General features: G+C 44.1%; 1 protein-coding gene across 2 annotated transcripts in view; it reads left to right on the forward strand.

The window, feature by feature from the left end:
* Positions 1 to 12: 12 nt before the first annotated feature.
* ZNF10 (zinc finger protein 10) overlaps positions 13 to 23,495 on the forward strand; it is a 65,660-nt gene continuing 42,177 nt past the window's right edge. The window contains exons 1-6 of one of the 2 annotated variants that reach the window (XM_029921433.1): positions 13 to 222; positions 5,884 to 6,011; positions 11,190 to 11,265; positions 13,006 to 13,132; positions 13,553 to 13,648; positions 17,901 to 21,905. In XM_029921433.1, coding sequence (XP_029777293.1) covers positions 11,233 to 11,265; positions 13,006 to 13,132; positions 13,553 to 13,648; positions 17,901 to 19,366 — 1,722 coding nt within the window. In that variant the 5' untranslated portion in view covers positions 13 to 222; positions 5,884 to 6,011; positions 11,190 to 11,232 and the 3' untranslated portion in view covers positions 19,367 to 21,905. Of the gene's footprint in view, positions 239 to 5,883; positions 6,012 to 11,189; positions 11,266 to 13,005; positions 13,133 to 13,552; positions 13,649 to 17,900; positions 21,906 to 23,495 lie in introns of those variants that run through there. The other variant, XM_029921432.1, reaches the window with a different exon arrangement.

Genomic DNA, 23,495 nt, shown 5'->3' on the forward strand with positions numbered 1-23,495 from the left:
GCCCGGGCGGCCCCTGCGCACCTCGCCGCGGCCGCGTCGCCTGCTCGCGGAGGCCTGGCTCGTCATCGATTCGCGGTCGCTGCTGCCATTGTGACGGGATTGTCTCGCCCACCCCGCCTCCCGGTGCTCGCTGCAGGTACACGCGCGGGCGGCGGCGTGTGTTTGCTTCGTCGTCGGGCTCGTCGTGTTGCTGCTGGTCAACCTCAGCGCTCTGGGTGGACGGTGAGTTCATCCCCAAGTAAGTTTTCTTCCGAACTGCGATTTTTACTCGTTGCTTGGAGGACTGTTTTCGCCGTTGCGGGTGATTCTTGAATTCACGTCGCAGTTATCAATAGCGCACGTTGCTGCTTTGCAAGAATAATGACAATGCCGCTAGTGTTTGGGGTTGGTGCTGTGCGGTGCTTGTTGTAGGTTTGAACCACATATTCTCAGTGATGCGGTGTCTTCTGCTCCTGCTGTTCTTTTTCCCCAGCTAGGGCTGTAGGTTTCAAATTTTGCATATGGCTTTTCCTAGCATTTGCTGAAAATGATCATGCTGTTTTTCTTCTTGGAGGAAATTTCTTAGCAGAGTCTCACATTCCTAGGAGAAATCCAACGTGGTTATTTATACTGGTTTCAAAATATGTATACTATTGGATTCTATTTGTGGATATTATCAGAGTTACAAACTACTTGCTTCTTGAAGAAGTCGGTCTGTTTTAATATCCACCTGTAGAAAGGGCTGGATAAGTTTCTGTTTCTTGATCTAGTCTAAAAGTAGTAAGTTAAAAAAATTTTTTTACCTCTTACTGCCACCGTAGCCTGATGCGAGGCTCGAACTCACAGACTGAGAGATCATGACCTGAGCCCAAACCAGGAGTCGGAGGCCTAACTGACTGAAGCACCCAGGCGTCCCTATTTTATTTTTAAGTAGGCTCCACACTCAGTGTGGGCCGTGAACGCAGGACCCAGAGACTAAGAGCCACAGCTCTATCAGCTGAGCCAGACAGGTGCCCCTAAATGTGTGTGTGTGTTTAATCAAGTAGATTAACTGGAGGTGCGTATGTATTTATCCTAGTTTTATTTTTCAGAGATAGCTCATATTTAATTACTATTTATTTTCCCTTGACAGTAGAGTTGTTAAGCCAATCAACATGATGCATATCATCTAACATCCAGTATGATGTCAAAGGCAAGGTTAACATCAGTGTTACATAGATCCCACCCAAAGTCTATGGAGAAGGTGAAGCATTTCTGTTCTCTCTGTTACTAGGATAATTTACTGTGCTTTAAAAAGTAAAAGGGAAGACGAGATGGCATCAGAATGTGAGCTAACAGATGTGTCAGGTTGGTGATGCTGACTGTAGCTATCTGTCTAGACAGTTAAGTAGACACGTCCTCACCCCTTTTAAACCACCTCAGCCCTACACTAATTTTTCTCTATGACCTAACTTATTTGCTTCTCTTCTGTTGCATTAAAATTGTCTGCAAAGCCTCCTGGAGGGTGAATTTCACACGTTCGTTTCCTTCTCTCAATACCGGTTTCTTGAGCCTGAGCATGTGCTAGTCACAGGGAAGGGATTTGGGATACAGATAAAGAAGGAAGTCTGTTCAGCAGTAATTTATGTTAACATTGTCTCAATATTCTGCCCAGGACAATACAGTATTTACATAGATACAAGGTATATTTTCTGGAAAAAAAGATTACAAAATTATTCTTATTAATTACATATGTCCTCACCATGTAGAAGAGATTCTGTTAACATCAATGAGTTTTTAGTAAAGTGACTGAAAAGGAAATACGTAAGTGAATAAATTGCTTTACTGTGTTCAGTAACGAGTTAACTCATGCCTTTGTAAAAGAAAGTCTACTCACAATAGCAACAAAGTACCTAATACTCATTTTAACTAGAAATATACCTGAGCTCTATGGAAAACTTTAACATCTAACTAGGAGATAGAAAATAAGAACAAAGGATGAATAGAAATGAGAACAGTTCTGTTTTTTAGTTCGGTTGTCTAGGAAGTGAAACTGGGATTTCCCCACCAAGAATCCCTACGCACTTTGTTCATTATCTCTTCATCCTTTAAAAAATTTTTCTTTTTTTTTATGTTTCTTTTTTTTGAGAGACAGAGAGCGACAGCTTGAGCAGGGGAGGGTCAGAGAGACAGGGAGACACAGAATCCGAAGCAGCTCCAGGCTCTGAGCTGTCAGCACAGAGCCCGACGCGGGGCTGGAACCCAAGAACCGCAAGATCATGACCTGAGCTGAAGCCGGACGCTTAACTGACTGAGCCACCCAGACGTTCCTTCATTCTTTTTTTAATTAAAAAAAAATTTAAATATAATTTATTGCCAAGTTAGCTAACATAGAGTGTATACAGTGTGCTCTTGGTTTCAGGGGTAGATACCTGTGATTCATCGCTTATATATACAGCACCCAGTGCTCATCCCAGTAAGCGCCCTCCTCCATGCCCATCACCCAGTTTCCCCTCTCCCCTGCCCCCTTCATCAACGCTCAGTTTCTTTTCTGTATTTAAGAGTCTCTAATGGGCTTGCCTCCCTCTCTGTTTGAAAATATTTCTCCACTTCCCTTCCTCCATATATCTTCTTCATCTTAAGAACGTTATGGAAGTAGCTCGTTCCTTTTCATAATTTGATGAGAAAATGTTTCCGTTAAAAAGAGATACTCCTAGAAATGATGAGTTACCTGGGTTTTCATGACATAATTTAAACACTGAAGTCTTAGTAACATAGTTTTAAAAACTTACAGGTTTTGGGGTGTCTGGGTGTCTCAGTCGGTTAAGCACCTGACTTCGGCTCAGGTCATGATCTCACCACTTGTGGGTTCGAGGCCCGTGTCGGGCTCTGTGCTGACAGCTAGCTCAGAGCCTGGAGCCTGTCTTCAGATTCTGTGTCTCTCTCTCTGACCCTCCTCCTCTCACACTCTTTCTCTCTCACAAAAATGAATAAGTATTAAAAATTAAAAAAAAACATAGGTTTTAATAATCTTTATTTTAAGGAAAAGGAAGTTTCATATTGTAATATGTCTGTTTTGCTTACAATACACTTTGGCCTTCAGTCACCATCCAGGATGTCTCACATCGGACCGAAGTCCCCTATCACACGAGCATGTTTTGTGTCTTCTGGCTCGGCAGCCAGGTCAGGACTGGGCATGGATAGGCCAACACCAAGAGCATCATTTTTCCTCTTTCACCCAGTACCTCTCTGTTGTCACATTCTTACTTTTTCTCACATTCCAGTATGAAAACTTTTGAACATACAGCTAAATTAGAAGTTTACAGTGAGTACTTGTAACCCCCCTACTCTACCATTAACATTTGATTACACTTATTTTAACATACATCTGTTTCTTCATCAGTCCATCTTTTTTTTTAAATGCATGGCAGAGTAAATTGCAGACATCAGTGTTCTTCCTCTAAATACTTCAGAATGCATGTGCGTTTCTAACTAGAATTCAGTATTTATATAGCTTTTTCTTTTGTAGTAAATTTACATAAAATGCACAAAATGAAACTATACATTTGCTGAGTTTTCACATATGCATGGGCTTTGCCTTTTGTATCTTCAAGTATGTCTTTGCCATCTCTTCTGGTCTCAGCTCTAACTGTAGCTGTGTTCTTTTGCTAACCATCCTTGCCCTTTGCACATGCTAAATACTGATGAACTTATTCAGAATCCAAAGAGATTCTGTTCGCTTTTATTTATTTATTTTTTTAAATGTCCAACTTTTTTTTCTTTTTCTAATTTTTTTTTAATGTTTTATTGATTTTTGATACAGAGAGAGACAGAGCATGAGAGAGGGAGGGGTAGAGAGAGAAGGAGACACAGAACTGGAAACAGGCTCCAGGCTCTGAGCTAGCTGTTAGCACAGAGCCTGACGCGGGGCTCGAACCTACTACAGTGAGATCTGACCTGAGCCGAAGTCGGAGGCTCAACCAACTGAGCCACCCAGGCACCCCTGTTCACTTTTATTAGGAAGCATATACTCAGTATGCCCAAGTGAAATGCTGTCCCTGTCAAGGTCTTTCCTGTCTCTGGGCACTGGCCCTCAAGTACTGGGGGTTCAAATGGAGACTGGAGGGCAGACACCTTGGGAAACAGACATGGTATCTTTGTGGGTGCTTGTTAAGAATTTGACAGGGGTGCCTGGGTGACTCAGTCAGTGAAGTGTCCGGCTTCGGCTCAGGTCATGATCTCACGGTTTGTGGGTTCGAGCCCCGCATCAGGCTCTGTGCTGACAGCCAGCTCAGAGCCTGGACCCTGCTTCAGATTCTGTGTCTCCGTCTCTCTCTGACCCTCCCCGGCTGGCGCTGTCTCTGTCTCTCAAAAACAAAAAATTAAAAAAAAAAAAAAAGAATTTGACAGATGTCAGTGGAACAAATACGAAGTTCAAAGCACCATGCCAGTCTCTTTCTGAGATTTAGAATGAGATTATTCCAATTCTCAAGTGGTTCTTTATCTCAGAAGGGGCGTGGACGAATACTTAGTGGCAGCGTAAGGCGGGGTATCCCTTTGTGCAAAGTGGCCCTCGATTACTGGTCAGGACGTTATTCTTTCTGGGACAACAGAAAGCCTTGCCAGAAGAGGTGGCACTTACGTGACACTTAGAGAGCATTGGACGAGTGCAGCAGGAATTCAGGTCGACATGGTGTCAGGGCCCAGAATGTAGATGGTGTGCATCTGGGACAGTCAGGTGCCTGACCAGAGCTGAGCCGCAGTGCCTCTGGGGCCCTGGATAGTGGCTCACAGCCTCTGGTTCGGACTCAGAGCTTCTTGCAGCCGGTCCCTGCCCTGGCAGAGGCAGAATGCTCCTCCCCCAAGAACCAGAACCTGTGGCTGTGTTACCTTATCTGGCAAAAGGAACTTTGCAGATGCGATTTGACTAAGGATGTTAAGATGGGAGAGTACCCTGGGGGCCGAGTAGAATCACAGAGGTCCATCAGAATAGGGGAGCTGAAGGTGGGTGTCCGGGGCAGATGTGACCTCAGAAGAAAGGCACAGAGAGAGGTGCTGTCGCCAGCTTCCTGGCTTCCCATCCTGATGCCTCCGTCTGAATTTCTGCCTCCATCCCTTGCCCTCCTCTCTCCTCTGGCTCCAGCCTGCTGGTTTGTCACTTCCTTGCCCTCTGTTGGCAGACGCTCTCCAGTCCCCAGCACCTCTTCCAGCTGTGCCTTTTCTCTTCTTTCTTCAGTCCCAAGCTTGTCATTCCTTTTGTGGACTGTGTCTGCTGCTCCCAGCAATACGGTGAGACTGCTCTCCCCAGATCATTGCTGAGCCCTCATCTAGCCAACCCAGCACATCAGAACCCAACCCTTAACCGATCTGAATGCTCGTTTTACGTCTGCCCTCCTTGAAATTCTTCTTCTGGCTTTTGATGTACCTCTCTGGATCTTCTTACTCATTAGTAGATCTTTTTTTGCCTCCTTTGTGGGCTTTTCTTTCTCTCCTTTTTGCTTCCTAAATGTGGATTTTCCCCCATAATCTAATCCTGGTTTTACACTTTATCATACTCTTCACGTTATCTTTGGTTGACTTTATGTATTGCCATAGTGTCATCTGATAATATCATGAGCTAGCTTTATCAGATCTTACTGTTTCTTAGTGGGCTCTATAGGGATTATGTCATAGGATTGTTGATAGGAGTGTGTGATCTCTTTCAGACTCCTGTCCATCTGCCTACTTCACCTCTGTCTCATAGCGGAAGACACAGTCACTCTCAAATCTGTGACAAAAGGCCACCCCCCCACCAACCCGAGTCTTGAGAATATATAGCTGTGTAGTTTGGATCGATACAGATAGAACAGGCATGTGGAAGGCAGACGACACAGCTGCATAACCCTCACATCTAAATATATCTTCCTAAATGTCATGTCTCACCAGGGTTGATTCGGCTGGTCTGGTTTTCTCGGCGGGCGTCCCCTCTACTGCTCCATGTGCGTCCCTCCCGAAGCTGTGTACTCGGTCGAAGAGGAAGACCTTCCCTGATAGACGAGGCCCTTCAGTCAAAGGTATAGGAGTAGCTACACTCGCTGCTAGAGTCTCCAGACAAGCTCTCCAGGACCACTTGTGGGAGAACGTGCGGTAGTCAAGCTTCCAGAACACCAGACACGTCCAGCTGAGGTGCTGCACGTGGCAGTTTGCCGTTCTTTCAACAGATCCACAAATACACACAGGCCCCTTGTTTCTCTAGTGCCTCCTCCTCCTGATGGTTGTCCTGTAAGCCACCCAGGAAACTGGGAGTCGTCTCTAACCCCCAACCTGTTTTCACATCCGTATCCATCTGATTTCTAGGATACACCATTTCCCAAATCTGCCTGCTCTGCATTGCTACCCTCAATAATTTGTGTTCCCATCCTCTGGATTATGGTGTTACCTCCTTCCTGGTTCCTTTGCTGCGGTTACACCTTCTTCCAGCCCATCGCAGAACTATCCCACAAGCAGAGGACTCATTTTTAAGCTGCAAATGTAGTATCATTTCTGGGCTTAAAACACGTAGGAGAGAGTCTGAAAATGGCATTGTTGTTCTTTTGTGACCTAGGTCTGGCCAGGTGTGTCTCTGGGCTCCTTTCTGGCTCTTCCCTGCCCTTCCCCGTGTGCACCAGCTGCAGTGAGCTCCCTGCGCGTCTCATCATTGTCTCAGACTTTGCCTTTGTTCACCCGGTTCCTAGAGCCTGAGTGGCTCTAGGACTCAGCCTTGAACCCGCCAGGTGGTACTGGGTGTCATTCTCTGTGCTCTGTGGCCCTTGGGCTTGCTGCTATCAGAGCAGTAATCATTAAGAACTCTGAGTGTCCATTTTCAGTTTTTTCAGCTAGACTCAGCTGCTTGATGGCAAGAATAAATACTTTGTTCATGTTTTTATCCCCTGGGCCTCGTACAGAGCCAGGCACATAGTAAGTAATCCTTAATGATTTATTAAAACGACAGAAGAAGATCCAAATCAGTAACATCAAGATAGTCATCAGTTTACCAGCAGTTCCACTAAACACAAATAAAACTGATCCCGGTATCCCTAATCAGTTTTGGCCAGTTGCATAGAGATATACTTTGTGTATCTGGTGATTGATCAAAGAATCTGGTTATTCCTAAGAAGTGGTAGGACTTAATTGATTAATTAGCTCAAATATGTGGTTCTCAACGTTGGCTGCACATTAGAATCACCCAGGGAATTATTTAAAATAAACAAAACCCTGGTCCCCTCACAGGCAATTAAGTCAGAATTTCTCAGAGGAGCAAGACATGGGATTCAGGTGTCGTAACGTATAAATACACTTGGCAATTCCAGTGTTCAGTTAGGGCTGAAAACCATTGACTTTTAAATAAAGTTTAGAGTGAGTTATCAGAAATGGACATTAAACGAAATTGGGATGAAATGAAACGAATTACAGACTTTTAAAAGTTTATATAATCATAGAATGGGAGAGTCATCGGAATGGACCTTAGATATCTATGTAAAGTAGAGGCTGTACTGTAGTTGTTTTGTTTTGTTATTGAGATCTGATTGGAAATTTATCAGTGGCCAGAAATTTCCTGCCTTGTTGGGCAACCTGATCTATTTCCAGGTGTCATATGATTAACCATATCTTATTATGTTGACTTTAATTGACTTTTTGTGACTCCACACATTACTCCTAATTCTGCCCTCTGGAGCAACTCAAATATCACTTCCACAGGACCTGTAAAAATGTGAAAATCATTCTCTTGCTTCCATAAAGGAATTTCTTATGTAGTTTAACATCCCTGGTTATTTCAGCCTTTGCTCATCTGACATTTTGAGTAAGCTCTTTGAGAGGTTAAGAAACCACCTGGTAAGTTTTGGAGCACAGTTGGAAATATGCACTTGAGGTTGCGGAACCAGGTTGGGATAGAAGACGGAATGAGCCCTTCGTTCTGGCTGAAACATGTAGGTCTGCTGTGTGCCGTGCAGTGGGACAGACAGTGAGGACAAAATAAGTAGATACATTCTGTGTCCTCAAAGTGCCCAGGGAGTCACTGAAAATGGGCCCCAAGAAAGGGTGAGGATGCAACCAAGGGAACCCTACTTTAAGTTCATCATAGGTTTTGAAATCATTAGAGAAGACTAAGAAGCAAGACATAGAGAGAAAAGCTAGGTGGGGAAGGAGGCAAAGTAAATACAGAGCTTCAAGAACATTCCAGAGGCCAGCAGTGTCCTCTGTAATAGATGTCATTGGTGAGAATCGTTTTAGTGGTGTGGCGGGGCAGAAGCCATGTTGCTTTTATCGCATAAATTTGAATAGAACTGCAATGGAAATACTTCAGATCTCCAGAAGACCAAGAGGGAAGACAATAGGAATGAAAAATTCAAAAGAACTGTAAATACAAACATACAGGAAATAGTTAAGCCCTGTATTCAAAAGGTAGAAATTAAAATACAATCTAAATTTAAAACAACTTAAACATGCAACGTTTATAGACTTCTGTTTTCTGTCCATGATGGAGTGACAGGGAATAGATTTACTCTCTTGCCCATCCAACAGCAGCAACAATAAAAAGACAGACAAATAATTGGTCTGTCTGGATATGAGATGACAAAGGACAGTCTTCCTTGGGAGATGGAAAAGCAACGGGGTAAGCCTTCTGACTGCCCCCATTTATTGCTTTGAGAGGGATTTCCAGTTTCCAGTCGAGGAAGGAGGGACTGAGGCGGAGCCCAGCAGACTTCCTGAGTCAAGGATGGGGCGGAGAGTCTGGGGAGCGCAAAGCAGTGGAGTTCGTAGAAGCGAGCAGCAGAGAGGAGAGGTGTGCAGAGGGTGTCCCACGAGGACTCCAGAGCACAGAGCAGCACACGTGTGCGAGGAAGCTCCCCGAGGCCGGAAAGCAATCCTCTAAAGGGTTGGAGGGAAAAATCCTGATGTTTGCACGGGGAACACTGTTACCACTGGCCCGCTGGGCAACTCTGGTAATTCCTGGACCATTAGGAATGGAGCGATTTATGTAAAGCATTGAAAGAAAAAACACCTCTACTTTGGGGCGCCTGGGCGGCTCAGTCAGTTGAGCATCTGACTTAAGCTCAGGTCATGATCTCGCCATTTGTGAGTTCGAGCTCTGCCTGCTTCTGATTCTTTGTCTCCCTCTCTCTCTGCTCCTCCCCTGTTCACACTCTGTCTCTCTTACTTAAATAAACATTAAAAATTTTTTTAAAAAGCCTCTACTTAGAATTCTGTATTCAGCAAAAATATATTTCAACAACAAAGACCAATAGGATGGAAGAACTATTTAGGAATTATATATCTGATAAAGGTTTAATATACACCAAATACATAAATATATTTCTGTGTGTATATATGCTCATATGTAGAACGTACAGAGAACTACAACTCAAAAACACAAACTAACCAACTTAAAAATGGGCAAAGGACTTGAACAGACACTTATCCAAAGGGAATATACCAATGGCCACAAATACATGAAAATAATGCAGATCAAAATTACAATGAAATACCACTTTACACCAACTAGAATTGCTGTAATAATCTAAAAAATGGAATAACAAGTTTGGCAAGCATGTGGGGAAACTGGAACTGTGCATATTGCTGGTGTGACTGCAAGGACGCTGCGGCTGGGGAAAAGTTCTGTGGGTCCTCAGGGAGCTCAGCACACAGTTACCATATGACCCAACAATTCTGCTCCTAGGTACAGCCCCGAAGGCACTGAAAGCAGGGACTCAAGCAGATACTTGTGTGCCAGTGTTGACAGTAGCACCATTCACAAGACCCGCTAGATGGAAACAGCCCAAGGGTCCGTCACCAGACAACGGGGTAAACAACGTGGTCTGTCTGTACAATGGAATATTACTTGGCCATTATAAAAAGTGAAGTTCTGATTCATGCCACAGCTTGGATAAACCTTGAAGACATTGTGCTGAGTCAAATAAGCTAGACATAAAAGAACAAATATTGTATGATTCTATTTATAGGATTATCTAGAATTGGCAAATTCAGAGAGTAAATTGTCAGAGTAGGTTATCAGAGTCTGAGGGGATGCAGGAATAGGGAGTTTGCTTAATGTTCCAGAGTTTCCACTGGGGTGATAAGGAAGTGTAGGATCAGTGAGGATTGTACACAATTGTGAATGTAATTAATGCATTGTACACTTAGCAATAATTAGCAAATTCTGTTATTTTATTACTACAATTTTAAAGACAAATAATGTAATTACCAAAAACCATTGGATTGTGTACTTTGAGTGGATGAATTGTATGGTATGTGAATTATATCTCAGTAAAGCTATATTGGGAAAAAAAAGGCAAAATGAAGACATTGTCAGACTTAAAAAGCTGAAGGAATTTATTACCAGCAGACCCACATTGCAGGAAATGTAAAAAGATGTCCTTCAGGGAGAAAGGAAATGAAACCAAAAGGAAATCTGGATCAACTGGAAAGAATGGAAAGCTCTGGCAATGGTAACTACGTAGGTAAATATATAGTATTTCTTCCTTATTGTTTAAGTATCTTTAAAAGATATCGACCATGTATTAGTGTTCTATTGCTGTGTGACAGGTTATCACAGACTTGGACTAGCTCACGGGTGTGTCGTTGCTCTGTGGGTGGGAGTCTGGCACGCGCTGGCTGGGTTTCTGCTCAGGTGTCTGAACAGCTGCTGTCGAGGCGTAGGCTGGCCTGGGTTCCCATGTGGAGGCTCTGATTGTCGGCAGAACTCAGTACTCGTGACCGTACCCGGTTCCAGGACTGGCTGAGGGCTAGGTGCTGCCCGTGTCTCCCTGAGACACAGCGAGGCCAGCAGCGCGTGTGTCCGATTTTCTTGTGCTTCCAGTCCGGACTTCCTTCCTGTGATCAGCTGAAGAAAACCTTGTTTTCTTATCTATAGAGTAAGGACATTAGATCAAGACAGGTTTTGTTTTTTGATTTGTTTTCCTCAGAAAAGAATTTGTAGCAGTAGAACCATTGAATTGCAAATAAAGTTTTGCACGGAACTCTAGCGACTAAGGGGAAGAACTGCAATCGACAGCTCTTTTCCGCGCCCCCCAGGAATTTCAGCCCCTGGACAGGTGTGTTTGGACTATCTCTTGAGGTTCCTCTTTGTGTGGTGGCTGTTTGCATTCTACTCAGCCAGGTGCGAGGGAGTCTAGGCTGATGGTCTATGAAACCTCCCCATCACAGCAGACTTTCCTCATGTTTCTTTCTCTTCTCTACCTTCCCCTTCTCAGGCTCTCCATTTCTGAAGAAAGCATCATCAAGAACACGGCGGGCATGGAGGACGAGTTGCTAGCAGCCTGGCCCCACGTAAGTTGGGCTTGCCTTCTTGGTTTTCCAACGAGACCCCCTTTCTGCTTGAGTTTTGGAGTCCTTTGCCTAGGAACTTCCGAAATTATACCTCGGACGCTCTCCTCTGGAAGACTGGCATTATTTTGTTTGCTTTGTTTGTAGATGTAGTTTTATTTCCTTTCATATAAAAAAAATGCAGGTTTAGCAGTGATGTGGGCAGGAGTCAAGTGGGTAGTATTGAGGATTCTGACAGAATGCTTTCATCCACACTGGGGAATGAAAGCTACAGCACGCTTCGTCCCCACAGAACGATGTGGGAATTGGGGGTGTCGGTGCCTGGTGGGCACTCTGGCCCCTGGCTTTCCTAGACGTGGAGCTGGCTGTGTGATGCCTCCCTGGGGCGCTTCTATTGGAAGGAGCTACGGCATAAGTCATGTACTTATCCAGGGGTGACCACAGCCAGGGCCTGAGGACCTTGGGGGGTGGGAGACTGGGCCCCTTGTGCCGTATTCATCTTCTTCCCCTGGAGCGTCCTGCGTGTCCCACCTCTGCGCATGTGGAAAATCCCACAAGAGAGTGTTGTGGTTTTGGCTTTCAGCTGTGCTGCATGTTTTGAAGGACTTAAGAGAAGAAAACCAGTCCTAGTTACCCAGATATTTACTGTTTTTGTTCTTAATTCTTCATTCCTGAGATTTAAAGTTCCTCTCTGTTAACATTTCCCTTTTGCTCAAAGGACTACTTTTAGCATGTCTTTTAGAGCAGGTTTGCGAGGAACAAATTGTTTTTCTTCATTTGAGAGTATATTTTGCATCATTCCTGAATGATGTTTTCACTGGATATTCTGGCTTGACAGTTCTTGCAGCTTTTAAAAAACGATTATTCAGTTGTCTTCTGACCTTCATGGTCCTTGAGGATTCATCTTCATGCAAGTAGGTTGTTTCTCTGTGTCATCAGCATTTCTTTTCAATGTGGCTAATAAAGGCCTTGCTTCTGTGTCTGTTGTTTCTTTGTCAAATGGCTTCCTTGCTATTAAGATATAATCTCCATTTTAACAAAAGCCTACCAATGTTTAGGAAGATGTTTTGGATAATTATTTTAGATCAGAAAACATGGTAAGTTTGGTCTCTTACGCATGAAGTTGTATTTGAACTGAAAACTGCTTTGTCCCTTTTTTTTTCTGCCTTGAATTAGGTTCTTTATTTCACATAATATAAATGTAGATTAACTTTTGGTGTCTGATGCTCCTTGCTGTAGGTGTCTATAATAGAGTTGGTTTAAAATTTTTTTAGTGTTTTATTTATTTTTGAGACAGAGACAGAGCATGAGCAGGGAGGGTCAGAGAGAAAGGGAGACACAGAATCTGAAGCAGGCTACAGGTTCTGAGCTGTCAGCACAGAGCCTGACGCGGGGCTCGAACTCACAAACCGTGAGATCTTGGCCTAAGCCGAAGCCGAACGCTTAACCAACTGAGCCACCCAGACGCCCCATATAACAGAGTTGATTTAAATAAAAGTTCTGATGGTTTCTAAACCTAGAGCCTAACATGGAACTGGATTTTAAACACTAGGTATCTAATAGCCATTCCTGTTAAGACTTGATCAGAATCCAAAATAAATACTACTCACTTCTGGAATGAATTCTGGCCCATTCTCTTTCCCTAGCCCAGTGCTGTCTGGCTAATTTCTCTTTCCATCTATACTCAGGAAGGACGGGCAGAAATCTATATCTGGCTTGATACAGATTTGTTCCATGTTGTAGACACCGGTGACCTTCAAGGATGTACTTGTGAACTTCTCCAGGGAGGAGTGGAAGCTGCTGGACACAGCTCAGCAGGTCATGTACAGAGATGTGATGCTGGAGAACTACAAGAATCTGACTTCCTTGGGTAAGACTACGTGCTACTCTCCGAAGTGCCCCCTGTGAGGGTGTGGTTCTTCACTGATAAATGGTATGGAAATAGTCAGACTCCTGTATCAGAGTATGAGCTTGGGGCCAGGGACGGGATTTCCTTGGGGTGGAGAAGACGGCTTTTGTAGCCCACTTTTGTGGGGCGGGGGGAGGTGTATGTATATCTCTGTATATAGATACATCTATATATATATATCTATATATCTATATACAGAGAGAGAGTGAGTTTTGATTTGTTGGAATTTTTTAAAAATGCGTATTTTGCTGCCTCTGTAGCCTCCTCTTGTCTAGTTTTCAGAGCCGCCCCAGGACTAAGAAGGGGCTGGGGTTGGGGCTGAATCTGGGACGCTCCTTGTGGCCAGCCTCTGCCCCATTCTTTGTCTTTCATTGTGCACAGGGCACCAGCTTCCCAAACCAGATGTGATCCTCCATTTGGAGAAAGGGGAAGAGCCCTGGCTGGTGGGGAGAGGGATTCAGCAGGAGGCCCGTCCAGGTGAGGACCAGTCCCGATGAGCGCTGGGCACTGGAGTCCCTGGACATAGTTGTCACTAGTTCTCATTTCTGAGGCAAAGACTGAGTTTATTACCTTCTGTTTCCTTATGACCAGTCTTTCTGTAGTCTTGTCACACTTCATTTGCATTCAAAGACAAACGTGTACTCTTCATGAAACTTATCTTCTGTTGATGTGCTTGGTTTCAGCCCCGTTGGCCTTGATTTTCTGATTCTTACACTAAGTCTGCATCCCCATGTTCTCATGTGTCACGCAGCGTTCTCTTTCATTCTTACCTGTCTTTTCCCTTTCCTGTGGCCCCTTCCCACGGCCTCATGCTGCTTCTCCAGTGGAGCCATGCATTGGGACTTGGTCACTGGCCACTCCTCTGAGTTTGCTGAGGGGCTTGCCAGTTCCTTCTGGCTGAACTCCTTTCTCTCCAGAACTGCTGCTCCCAAAACACCTCTTTCTTACTCACTCTAGTTTTTTATTTCATATTTTCTCAATTTATTTCTACCTTTATTTATATTTTTTATTTTAAAGAATTTTTTTAATGTTTATTCATTTTTGAGAGAGAGAGAGAGAGAGAGAGAGAGAGAGACAGAGAGCATGAGCAGAGGAGGGGCAGGGAGAGAGAGAGTGACACAGAATCTGAAGCAGGCTCCAGGCTCGGAGCTGTCAACACAGAGCCCGACGTGGGGCTCAAACCCACGAACCATGAGATCATGACTTGAGCCAAAGTTGAGCACTTAACTGACCAAACCACCTGGGCACCCCTAAGTGTACTTTTAAATACCATAAACTCTTTTTTAGTTTTCTTACATTTGGTCCTCTAGGGGACTGTCTCAAATTTCTGCCTCAAAGGCAAGTCCTTTAATACAGCGTTAGAACTTGATCATGTTTTGGGGCCTTGGGAAGAAAGATTGTCCTGTTTTCTTTTCATTTCACTATTATTTCCTTTATTTTTTTCATCCATGTGGTCATTCATTTAGCAAGCTTTCCCAGATGTCTCTTGATGCTATCTAAAACTAACTGACTAGATCAGCAGTTTAGATTTTTATTGAGATTTGTTGTCAGAAGAAATGCTGAAACTCCATATGCTTAAACACATGGAATTTAAGGGACCTACAGGCTATGTGAGTTTCATAATCAAAGTAGAAAGTATAATGAGTCGTGACTTTAAAAATACAAACGGTAAGTTGATGAGTGGATGCTACATATTTTAAATATAACTCACTCGAGTATTGTGTTATATAATACGTGACAGGTTTTAGGATTTTAATGAAGGGAAGAATCATACGCACACGTTCAAGCGTGCCCCTCACGGCTGCTCTCCGTCGGTGCCCAGCTCCCGCTCTGCGTCACACACTTTCACTTGAGAATGTTCCAGTTGGCATTTGTGGGTTGAAAAACTTCTCCAGGGATTTTGATGCCCTGGGAGGAGCAGAGGGGAGAAAAAGGATGGTGTGTTTCTTAACAGAAGTCATGCCCCCCACCCCAGACACACATGGCTATTATTCAGCCTTAGAAAAGGAAGGAGATTCTGTGAACTGCTACAACATGGCTCAGTTTTGAGGATGCTAAGTGAAGAAAGCCAGACACAAAAAGATAAATAATATGATTCGTTTACCTGAGGTTACTTAAATAGCCAAAATCATAAAGACAGAAAGTACAGCGGTGCTTGCCAGGCGCTGGCAGGATGGGGGAGGGGGCTTCCTGTCTCAGAGGCACCGAGTTTCAGTCCTACAGGGATCGCTGTACAACCACGAGAATGTATGCCGTACCTGAGCTGGACCCTTAAAAATGGTTCCGATGGTAAATTGTATGTTATGTGTATTTTACCACAAGAAAAGAAAAAGCAGGGTGGGGAAGAAGCTGGTAACTGACGAAGTAATGAGTGAAAATGGAGACTGGTGGGGGTTCTAATGGGAAGGCAGTTAGGGGCCTGGCGCAGGGGTAATCAGCAGGCCTGTTAGTCCCTGGTGCTGACAAGATAAAGTCCTACAGACTGGAACTTGACACAAGGGTGCTCTCTCACAGCTCAGGCTCAGAAGTCTGAAATCACAGTGTCCTCTGGAGCCTCGCGGACAGGACCCTTCCTTGCCTCTTGAGTCTCTGATAGCCCAGGTGTCCGCTGGCTTGTAAACGCATCGTTCCGATCAGCCCCCACCTTCACGTCTGTCTACTCTGCGTGTCTGTTTCTCCTTTCCTCTTCTTTGTTTTTTTTTTTTTAAGTTTATTTATTTATTTTGAGAGAGGGAGAATCTCAAGCAGGCTCTGCGCCGTCAGCACAGAGTCTGACTGAGCCCCCAGGGGCCCCCTTTTCTTACAAGGACACCAGTCTCAGTGAGTCAGGGGTCCGCCCTGCGCCAGTACGACTTCATTTGACTCCGTCTGCAATGATCCTTTTTCCGAATCAGGTTGCATTCTGAGATACTGGGCACACATGTCTTATTTGGGGCACACAATCCAACCCATACACCAGGTAAGAGTAAAATATTACAGGGGCGCCTGGGTGGCTCAGTCGGTTAAGCATTCGATCATGATCAGGTCATGATCTCACGGTGTGTTGGTTCGAGTCCCGAGTCGGGCTCTGTGCTGACAGCTAGCTCAGAGCCTGGAGCCTGTCTTCAGATCCTGTGACTCCTTCTCTCTCTGAATCTCCCCTGCTCACGGTCTCTCTCTCTTTCTCAAAAAGAAAAAAAAATTTAAAAAAGAGTAGAATTATTACCCCACTTGTGTTGGGAGAGATGGTACTTCGTAAACAGTGTTTTTTAGGGGAGGGGGCCTGGCTGGCTCAGTTGGTGGAGCATGTGACTTTTTAAAAAAAACTTTTTAAATGTTTATTTATCATTGAGATGATAGAGAGCATGATCATGGGAGGGGCAGAGAGAGGGAGACACAGAATCCAAAGTGGGCTCCAGGTTCTGGGCTGTCAGCACAGAGCCCAACGCGGGACTCGAACTCATGGAGTGCGAGATCATGACCTGAGCCGAAGTTGGATGCTCAACCGACTGAGCCCCCAGGCGCCCCACATGTGACTCTTGATCTAGAGGCCGTGAGTTCGAACCCCATGTTAGGCATAGAGGTTACTTTAGGGGCACCTGGGTGGTTTAGTCGGTTGAGCATTCAGCTTGATTCTGGCTCAGGTCATGATGCCAGGATCCTGGGATCAAACCCTGTGCTGGGCTCTGTGCCAAGTGTGAGGCCTGCTTAAGGTTCTCTCTCTTCTCTCTCTCTCCTTCTCTCCTCACTTCCTCTCTCCCCCCGCTCTCTTCCACTCTTCTCCACTCTTGCCCTCTCTTGCTCTAAAATAAAAAAAAAAATTAAGGGGCATTTTTTTTTCTAGGTTAAGAACCAAACATTATACCTAAAAGGCATTGAGAAACAAATAGGCTTTTAGCCATGGGAAATAATGCGCAGTAATACACACAGGTACAAACAAAAGGGCAGAAAGGCCCAGGAGAGTATGTGTTAGGGGCCAGGTTGGGAGTTAGTGTCCTGTGGTGTGAGTCCTATCAGTTGTTAGGTCTTGATGTCTCGGAACAAAGGAATCTGAATGCAAGACCAGAATAATGTCAGTAATGATGATTATGGCCTTGCTTTGACCACACGTGTCAGCGTCTGTGATGTGCTCGGAACTGCCAGTACTTAATACTGTCGTTCCTCGGATTCCAGATACGCAAAAGTGATTTTTGAAAAGTTTTAACAACTTGTCTGAATTTACCACTAGTAGTGTTAATGCTTAGATTTAGAGCCTATATCTGGATACCTCGTGTACAGTTGGGTTTCTGGCCTGTCGCCTGGTCTTTCTTAGGCTCCTGGTGCCAGACATCTGGACATTATTCTGACACGCTCTGCTGGTGTCAAGAGAAGGCACTGCCTACACACGGCTGAACTCGTGGTTTAGGAATGGGCAGTTGGCTGCAGGGTGAAGGAGGCAGGGGACGGGTCTGGTGGCCAGTAGACACGTAGCTCTTCTGGCATTAGTAGTTTAGGTCGTAGGCGTGCAGACCTTTCTGCGGGATCGCCCTTATTTCCCCCAGCACTGAACTCCTGCTCCCGTGTGTCCTGCCCAGGCCTGCGGCTTCCCCTCGGCCTCACTGCTGCCTGTACGTGCTGCCCTCCTCTCTCCTTTCTCACTGGGAAGGCGGCTGTACAAGCAGCTCACGCAGCCTCCACACTTGGTCTCCACATCCCACTGTTTGGACCTTACTGGTTTTTTAGTTACCCAAAGGTTCCTCATTTCTTTCAGATGTGGACACTGCGGTTGAAATTAAATCATCAGTGTCCAGTAAGAGCATTTCTAAAGATAAACAATCCTATGGCATTAAAGTGGAAGGAATTCCAAAGAATGATCTCTGGTACTTATCATTAGAAGAAGTCTGGAAATGTGAAGACCGGTTGGACAAGTATCAGGAAAACCAGGAGAGGCATTTGAGGCAAGTGGCATTCACCCAAAAGAAAGCACTTACTCAGGAGAGAGTGTGTGAAAATGGTAAATATGGGGGAAATTGTCTTCTTCCTGCTCAACTAGTGCTGAGGGAGTATTTCCATAAACATGACTCACGTACTAAAAGTTTAAAACACAATTTAGTTTTTAGTGGTCATCAGGAAAGCTATGCAAGTAATAGTAGTGAGTGTGGTCAAACCTTCTGTCAAAACATTCACCTTATTCAGTTTGCAAGAACTCAACCAGGAGAGAAGTCCTACAAATGCCCTGGGACTGTCAACTCTCTGACTGGTGGTACGTCCCTTGCTGTATCGAAGGGCATACATAGGGAGAAACCATATGAATGTAAGGAGTGTGGAAAATTCTTTAGCTGGCGTTCTAATCTTACCAGGCACCGGCTGATTCATACTGGAGAAAAACCCTATGAATGTAAAGAATGTGGAAAGTCTTTTAGCCGGAGTTCTCACCTCATTGGACATCAGAAGACTCACACTGGCGAGGAGCCCTATGAATGTAAAGAATGTGGAAAGTCCTTCAGCTGGTTCTCTCACCTTGTGACCCACCAGAGAACTCACACAGGAGACAAACTCTACACGTGCAGCCAGTGTGGGAAATCTTTTGTTCACAGCTCCAGGCTCATTAGGCACCAGAGAACCCACACTGGAGAGAAACCGTACGAGTGTCCCGAGTGTGGGAAGTCTTTCAGACAGAGCACACATCTCCTCCTGCATCAGAGAACTCACGTCAGAGTGAGGCCCTACGAGTGCAACGAGTGTGGGAAGTCGTACAGCCAGCGGTCTCACCTCGTGGTGCACCACAGGACTCACACAGGCCTGAAGCCCTTTGAGTGTAAAGACTGTGGAAAGTGCTTCAGCAGAAGCTCTCACCTTTTCTCCCATCAGAGGACCCACACTGGGGAGAAACCGTACGAGTGCCAGGACTGCGGGAAGTCCTTCAGCCAGAGTTCTGCCCTCATCGTGCATCAGAGAATTCATACTGGAGAGAAGCCATACGAATGCTGCCAGTGTGGGAAAGCCTTCATTCGGAAGAACGACCTTATTAAGCATCAGAGGGTTCATGTCGGGGAGGAGACCTGTAAGTGCAGTCGGTGTGGGGTTGTCTTCAGCCAGAACTCTCCGCTGATAGTACATCAAATAGCGCACACTGGAGAGCAGTTCTTAACCTGTAACCAGTGTGGGACAGCCCTTGCTAACAGCCCTAGCCTCATTCGCTACCAGACCGATCATATTAGAGAGAATACTTATTAATATTATGAATGCGGAAAGTTCTTTACAAAGACCAGTAACTTTGTTTTACATTGGAAACTCCTTCTGGAGGGAGGGGGTGTAGATGTAATCTCTGCAGAAATGCTTTCAATCTTGTTAGTACCCTTTTGTGCACTAGAGAATTGGTCCGGGAAGGGGAAATAACCCACAGATTTCACTGTAGAACACAGAAACATCAGCTTTTCTTTCCACGAATTCCTACAAAACCAGTTATCCTTGGAGCATTCTTGACCAAGCCTTAAAATGCTAGAATCTGAGAAGGAACCATTGGGTAGGTGGGAGATTATCCAGCTTTGTTGCCTTCTTTAAAAAAATGTCAGTCAGAATGATACTTTAGAAAGAGAAGTCAATGAGAGTTGCTATTGCAAAGAATAAAGCATTGATAGTTATTGTAACAAAAGTAGAAAATAATATTCCAGTGAAATAATTTGCCGTGTTTTTACTTGATTGTCCTTCTGGATACTTAAAGTGTCTCCTCTGTCTTATCTGTCTGATATAAACCACATTTTGGTTAGTAGGAGGGAAAATGCTTATAATGTAAAGCAGTAAAAGAACACATTTACTAGTAATGGTACTTATTTTAAGTGTATTTGCATGTGAGCAAGAATTTAAAAACTATCTGGATAATGAACAGAATCGGTTGGTTAGGTAATGGGATTGAGTGTGTTTTATAGTTTATTCCTGTTACTCTGATAATTATTTGAAGATATTTTTAAACATTAAAAAGGATATCCAGTTTCTCTCTTCTGTCATCAAGGCTGCTTAAGACCACCTGCTAGCAAACTTTCCTGTTCTACATGGTTTGGGTCATAGAACTGTACTCTTTGAGACCATGTGCTGAAGGCTCCTGGGAATTTAAACACAGGAATTCCTTGGACTTTGAGACCTAGAAGAAGAGTAGGTGTTTGAGCACATGAGGCGGAGTCCCCCTTTGCGTGGGAGCAGGTACCTGGGCCATCTTAGAGCAGCGATGCTCAGGAAACAGCACTTTTCAAGGCCACCCTCCTTCCAAGGTAGTCTTTTATCTTTATATAGGAAACTTAGTGGTTAAATGCGGAAACTTGAGCTAGACTATCCAAGTTGAAATTCCACCTCTGTCCTTAACTTGCTGGGGGAACTTGGGCATGCTGCCTAACATCTCTGTGCCTCTTCTGTAAAGTAGGGGTATCACTTACCTTGTAGGACTGTGGTGAGTATTAACTGAGTAAACATACGAACAGCTTAGAATAGTGCCTGACGTGTGTTAAGTGTTCTGTTTTCGTTAGTGTGGTGACTGGCATCACTGTCGTTCCACCTCTGGTGTCCGTCACTGAATTCACACCTGCTTGCGTGTGAGTAAGAGTCTATGCAGCCCTCACTTCCTTCCCGGCCACGTTTCCTTCTTACCTACGTCAGCACTTCTCAACCTGAGGAAATCACTGCCCAGAGTGGGTGTATCGACTCACTTCTGAGGATCAGTAAACAACTTTTAATGTTGTATGCTAAATAATCTCGTTTGTACAAAGCTTTTCTCTTCTAGGGAGAGAAGCCTAATCTTCAGATTCTGTGGTAAGTTCATGACCCAAAAATTTAGAAAGAGAACTTGTTTTAATTCTGTTTCATTCTATAAATGGATCTCTGTGAAGGGATTGGCCATTATTTGTCATTTTCTAGCAAACAAGATATATTTTAGATGCTTAATGATTGATGAATGATTAATATTTTTGAGACCAGGAGGACGAAGATCTTGATGTCTCTCTCCCAGGAAAAATCCAGAAATGATGGTCAAGAGTCATGAGACTTGAGAGCCACAAGGAACAGGAGACCATCTAACTTGTATTCTTCGTTGTACCGTTGAGATCAAGTGAGGTGGCCCGGTCTCACGTTTTGAGTGACGTCAGACCCAGAACTAGACCCTTAGCTTCCTCGATTACTGCTGCGCTCTTCAGGGCAGATCTCTCGCTCACATGTATAATGTGCTCCTGTTAGAAGTCATTTTCATGGTGAGCAGTGGTTCTTAGTGAGAGTGGAAGAGTAGTCCCCTAACCGGGCCTCTCAGAGTTTCTGATAACTATCTAACCTGACATAGGTTAGCAACCTAACATAGGTCATTAACATAACCCATGGCTCAGTTTTCCTCAACTGTGTAACGGAGTTCCTTCTAGTATCTACCTCAGACGGTTGTTGTATGGGTTAAGTGAGATAATGTGTATAATGTATTTAAAACAGTGCCTGGCACGCAAGTACTAAATGTGTTAGCTTCCACTACTACTGTTATTAACACATTAAGGAATGTAGGAAGAGACAAATGTCTATGGAAGATGACTAAAACATTACTTATAATAGTGCAAACTTTGCAGTATAGAAATGTATAATAGCAAAATGGTTATAGCCTATCCAGGTCATGGAATATTACACAGACATTAAAAATATGCAAACTATTAACAAGAAAAATGTTGATGTTATCATGTGTTTTGAAAAAAGCATGATAAATAACTGTGAATATGGAGTAGCTCTAGTAAAAATAAATAATTGTAAATAACTGAAATGACTCTTGCTTCAAACTCTAAAGGAAATTTGTCAAAAGATTAATAGCAGCTAACTTTCTTTTTTTCCTTTTTTTTTTGTTTTGTACTTGTCTATTTTTTCCAAAGTCTCTTCAACAAATATATATTACTTTTATATCACAGTGTCTTCAGTAAGTGAATTTTTTCTCTTCCAAAGTTTTTGTCTACAAATAAGCAACTTAACCATGGAATTTGACAGCAGATAAAGCAGTGGTTCCCGGGGATGGGAGAGCGATGCACAGCAGATGGGACCCAAGGGGACCGTCAGGGATGGTCTGAACCCTGATTGGTGGTGGTTCCATGACTGCACTTGTTTGTTAAACTCACCAGTGTATACATTTTAAGGGTCTAGTTTGTTGTATGCAAATTTTATCTCAATAAAATTGATTTTTTGAAAATATTCAGCAAATCAGAAATTTCTGGAAATCAGAAAATCTGCAGCTCCAAGTGAAACATAGTAACAGTAGTAGTAGTAGTTGCTGATTTTTGTAATTCATCTTCATTTATAGACAGCTTGATACAAGGTAGCCAAGGTACGCCCTTTAATACAGTAGATCACTTCCGTCTATAACCCTGTGAAGAACGTGTTGTTGCCCCTATAGCTAAGGGGACTAGAGTTTGCAAATTTAGGTAGTTTGCCCACATTTACATAGCTAGTAAATGGTGAAGCTTTATATGAAAAATAACTAGTGTGTGGCAGATCTCAAACAATATGATGTCTGGCACTTTGTAGAGGATCTTAACACAATTAGCCAGTTCAATATAAAAAACACATAGTACCACTGTTACTTATTTCCTTCAAAGACAAATTCACTCAGACGTCCCTCAAACAATCTCCCTCTAGATTACCACTGTGTCATATCTTAAAATGATGCAGGTACTAAGTGGAAATTAGGATGTTATAAAGGGAAGAAAGTAAATCACTGTTAAAACAAGTTGTGGCGTCTCAGTTACACGAACCATCTCATTTAATCTTCACATTGATTCTGTCCATGTGTGCTACCTGCTTCTGTTTTGAGTTCACAGTGCCTTGCCCCAGGTTGCAGAGTAAGTGGAGGAGGACCCAAGGTTCAAACCCAGATCACTTTGGCTCCAGCATGTAGTGCTTCACTGCTGCTTGGTGACTCCAAATCTGGTTAAGGATCCTGGCACTATCCTAAGGGTAAGGGGAAAACACAGGAATTTTAAGAAAGACCCCAATATAATTAGTCACCATTGTTATTGTAAGAGTTGCCATGGGAAGGCAACTGAGCAGCCACTTTGCTGTGGAAGCTGCAAACACTGACAGCCCCCACCTGCAGACCTGGGATGACCCGAGCCATTTGAAAAGCACCAGCGGCCATTTTATTGCAGGCCAGATAACAGATCCAGGCGCCACCAGGACTGACGACCCCCACTCTCAAGCTGGACTGTCTCAAACTGGAATGCCTCACCATGGAATTCCAGCATCCCCCTCCCCACCGAAGCGAGCAGCCAGTTGAATCCTGCCACCGTCCAACGATGCCCCTACGTGGCTATCGGCCCACCTGAGCTCAAACCCGGAACTCCTGCACCCATAAAAGGCC

Source organism: Suricata suricatta, chromosome 14, assembly GCF_006229205.1.
Source record: "Suricata suricatta isolate VVHF042 chromosome 14, meerkat_22Aug2017_6uvM2_HiC, whole genome shotgun sequence".
NCBI lineage: Eukaryota > Metazoa > Chordata > Mammalia > Carnivora > Herpestidae > Suricata > Suricata suricatta.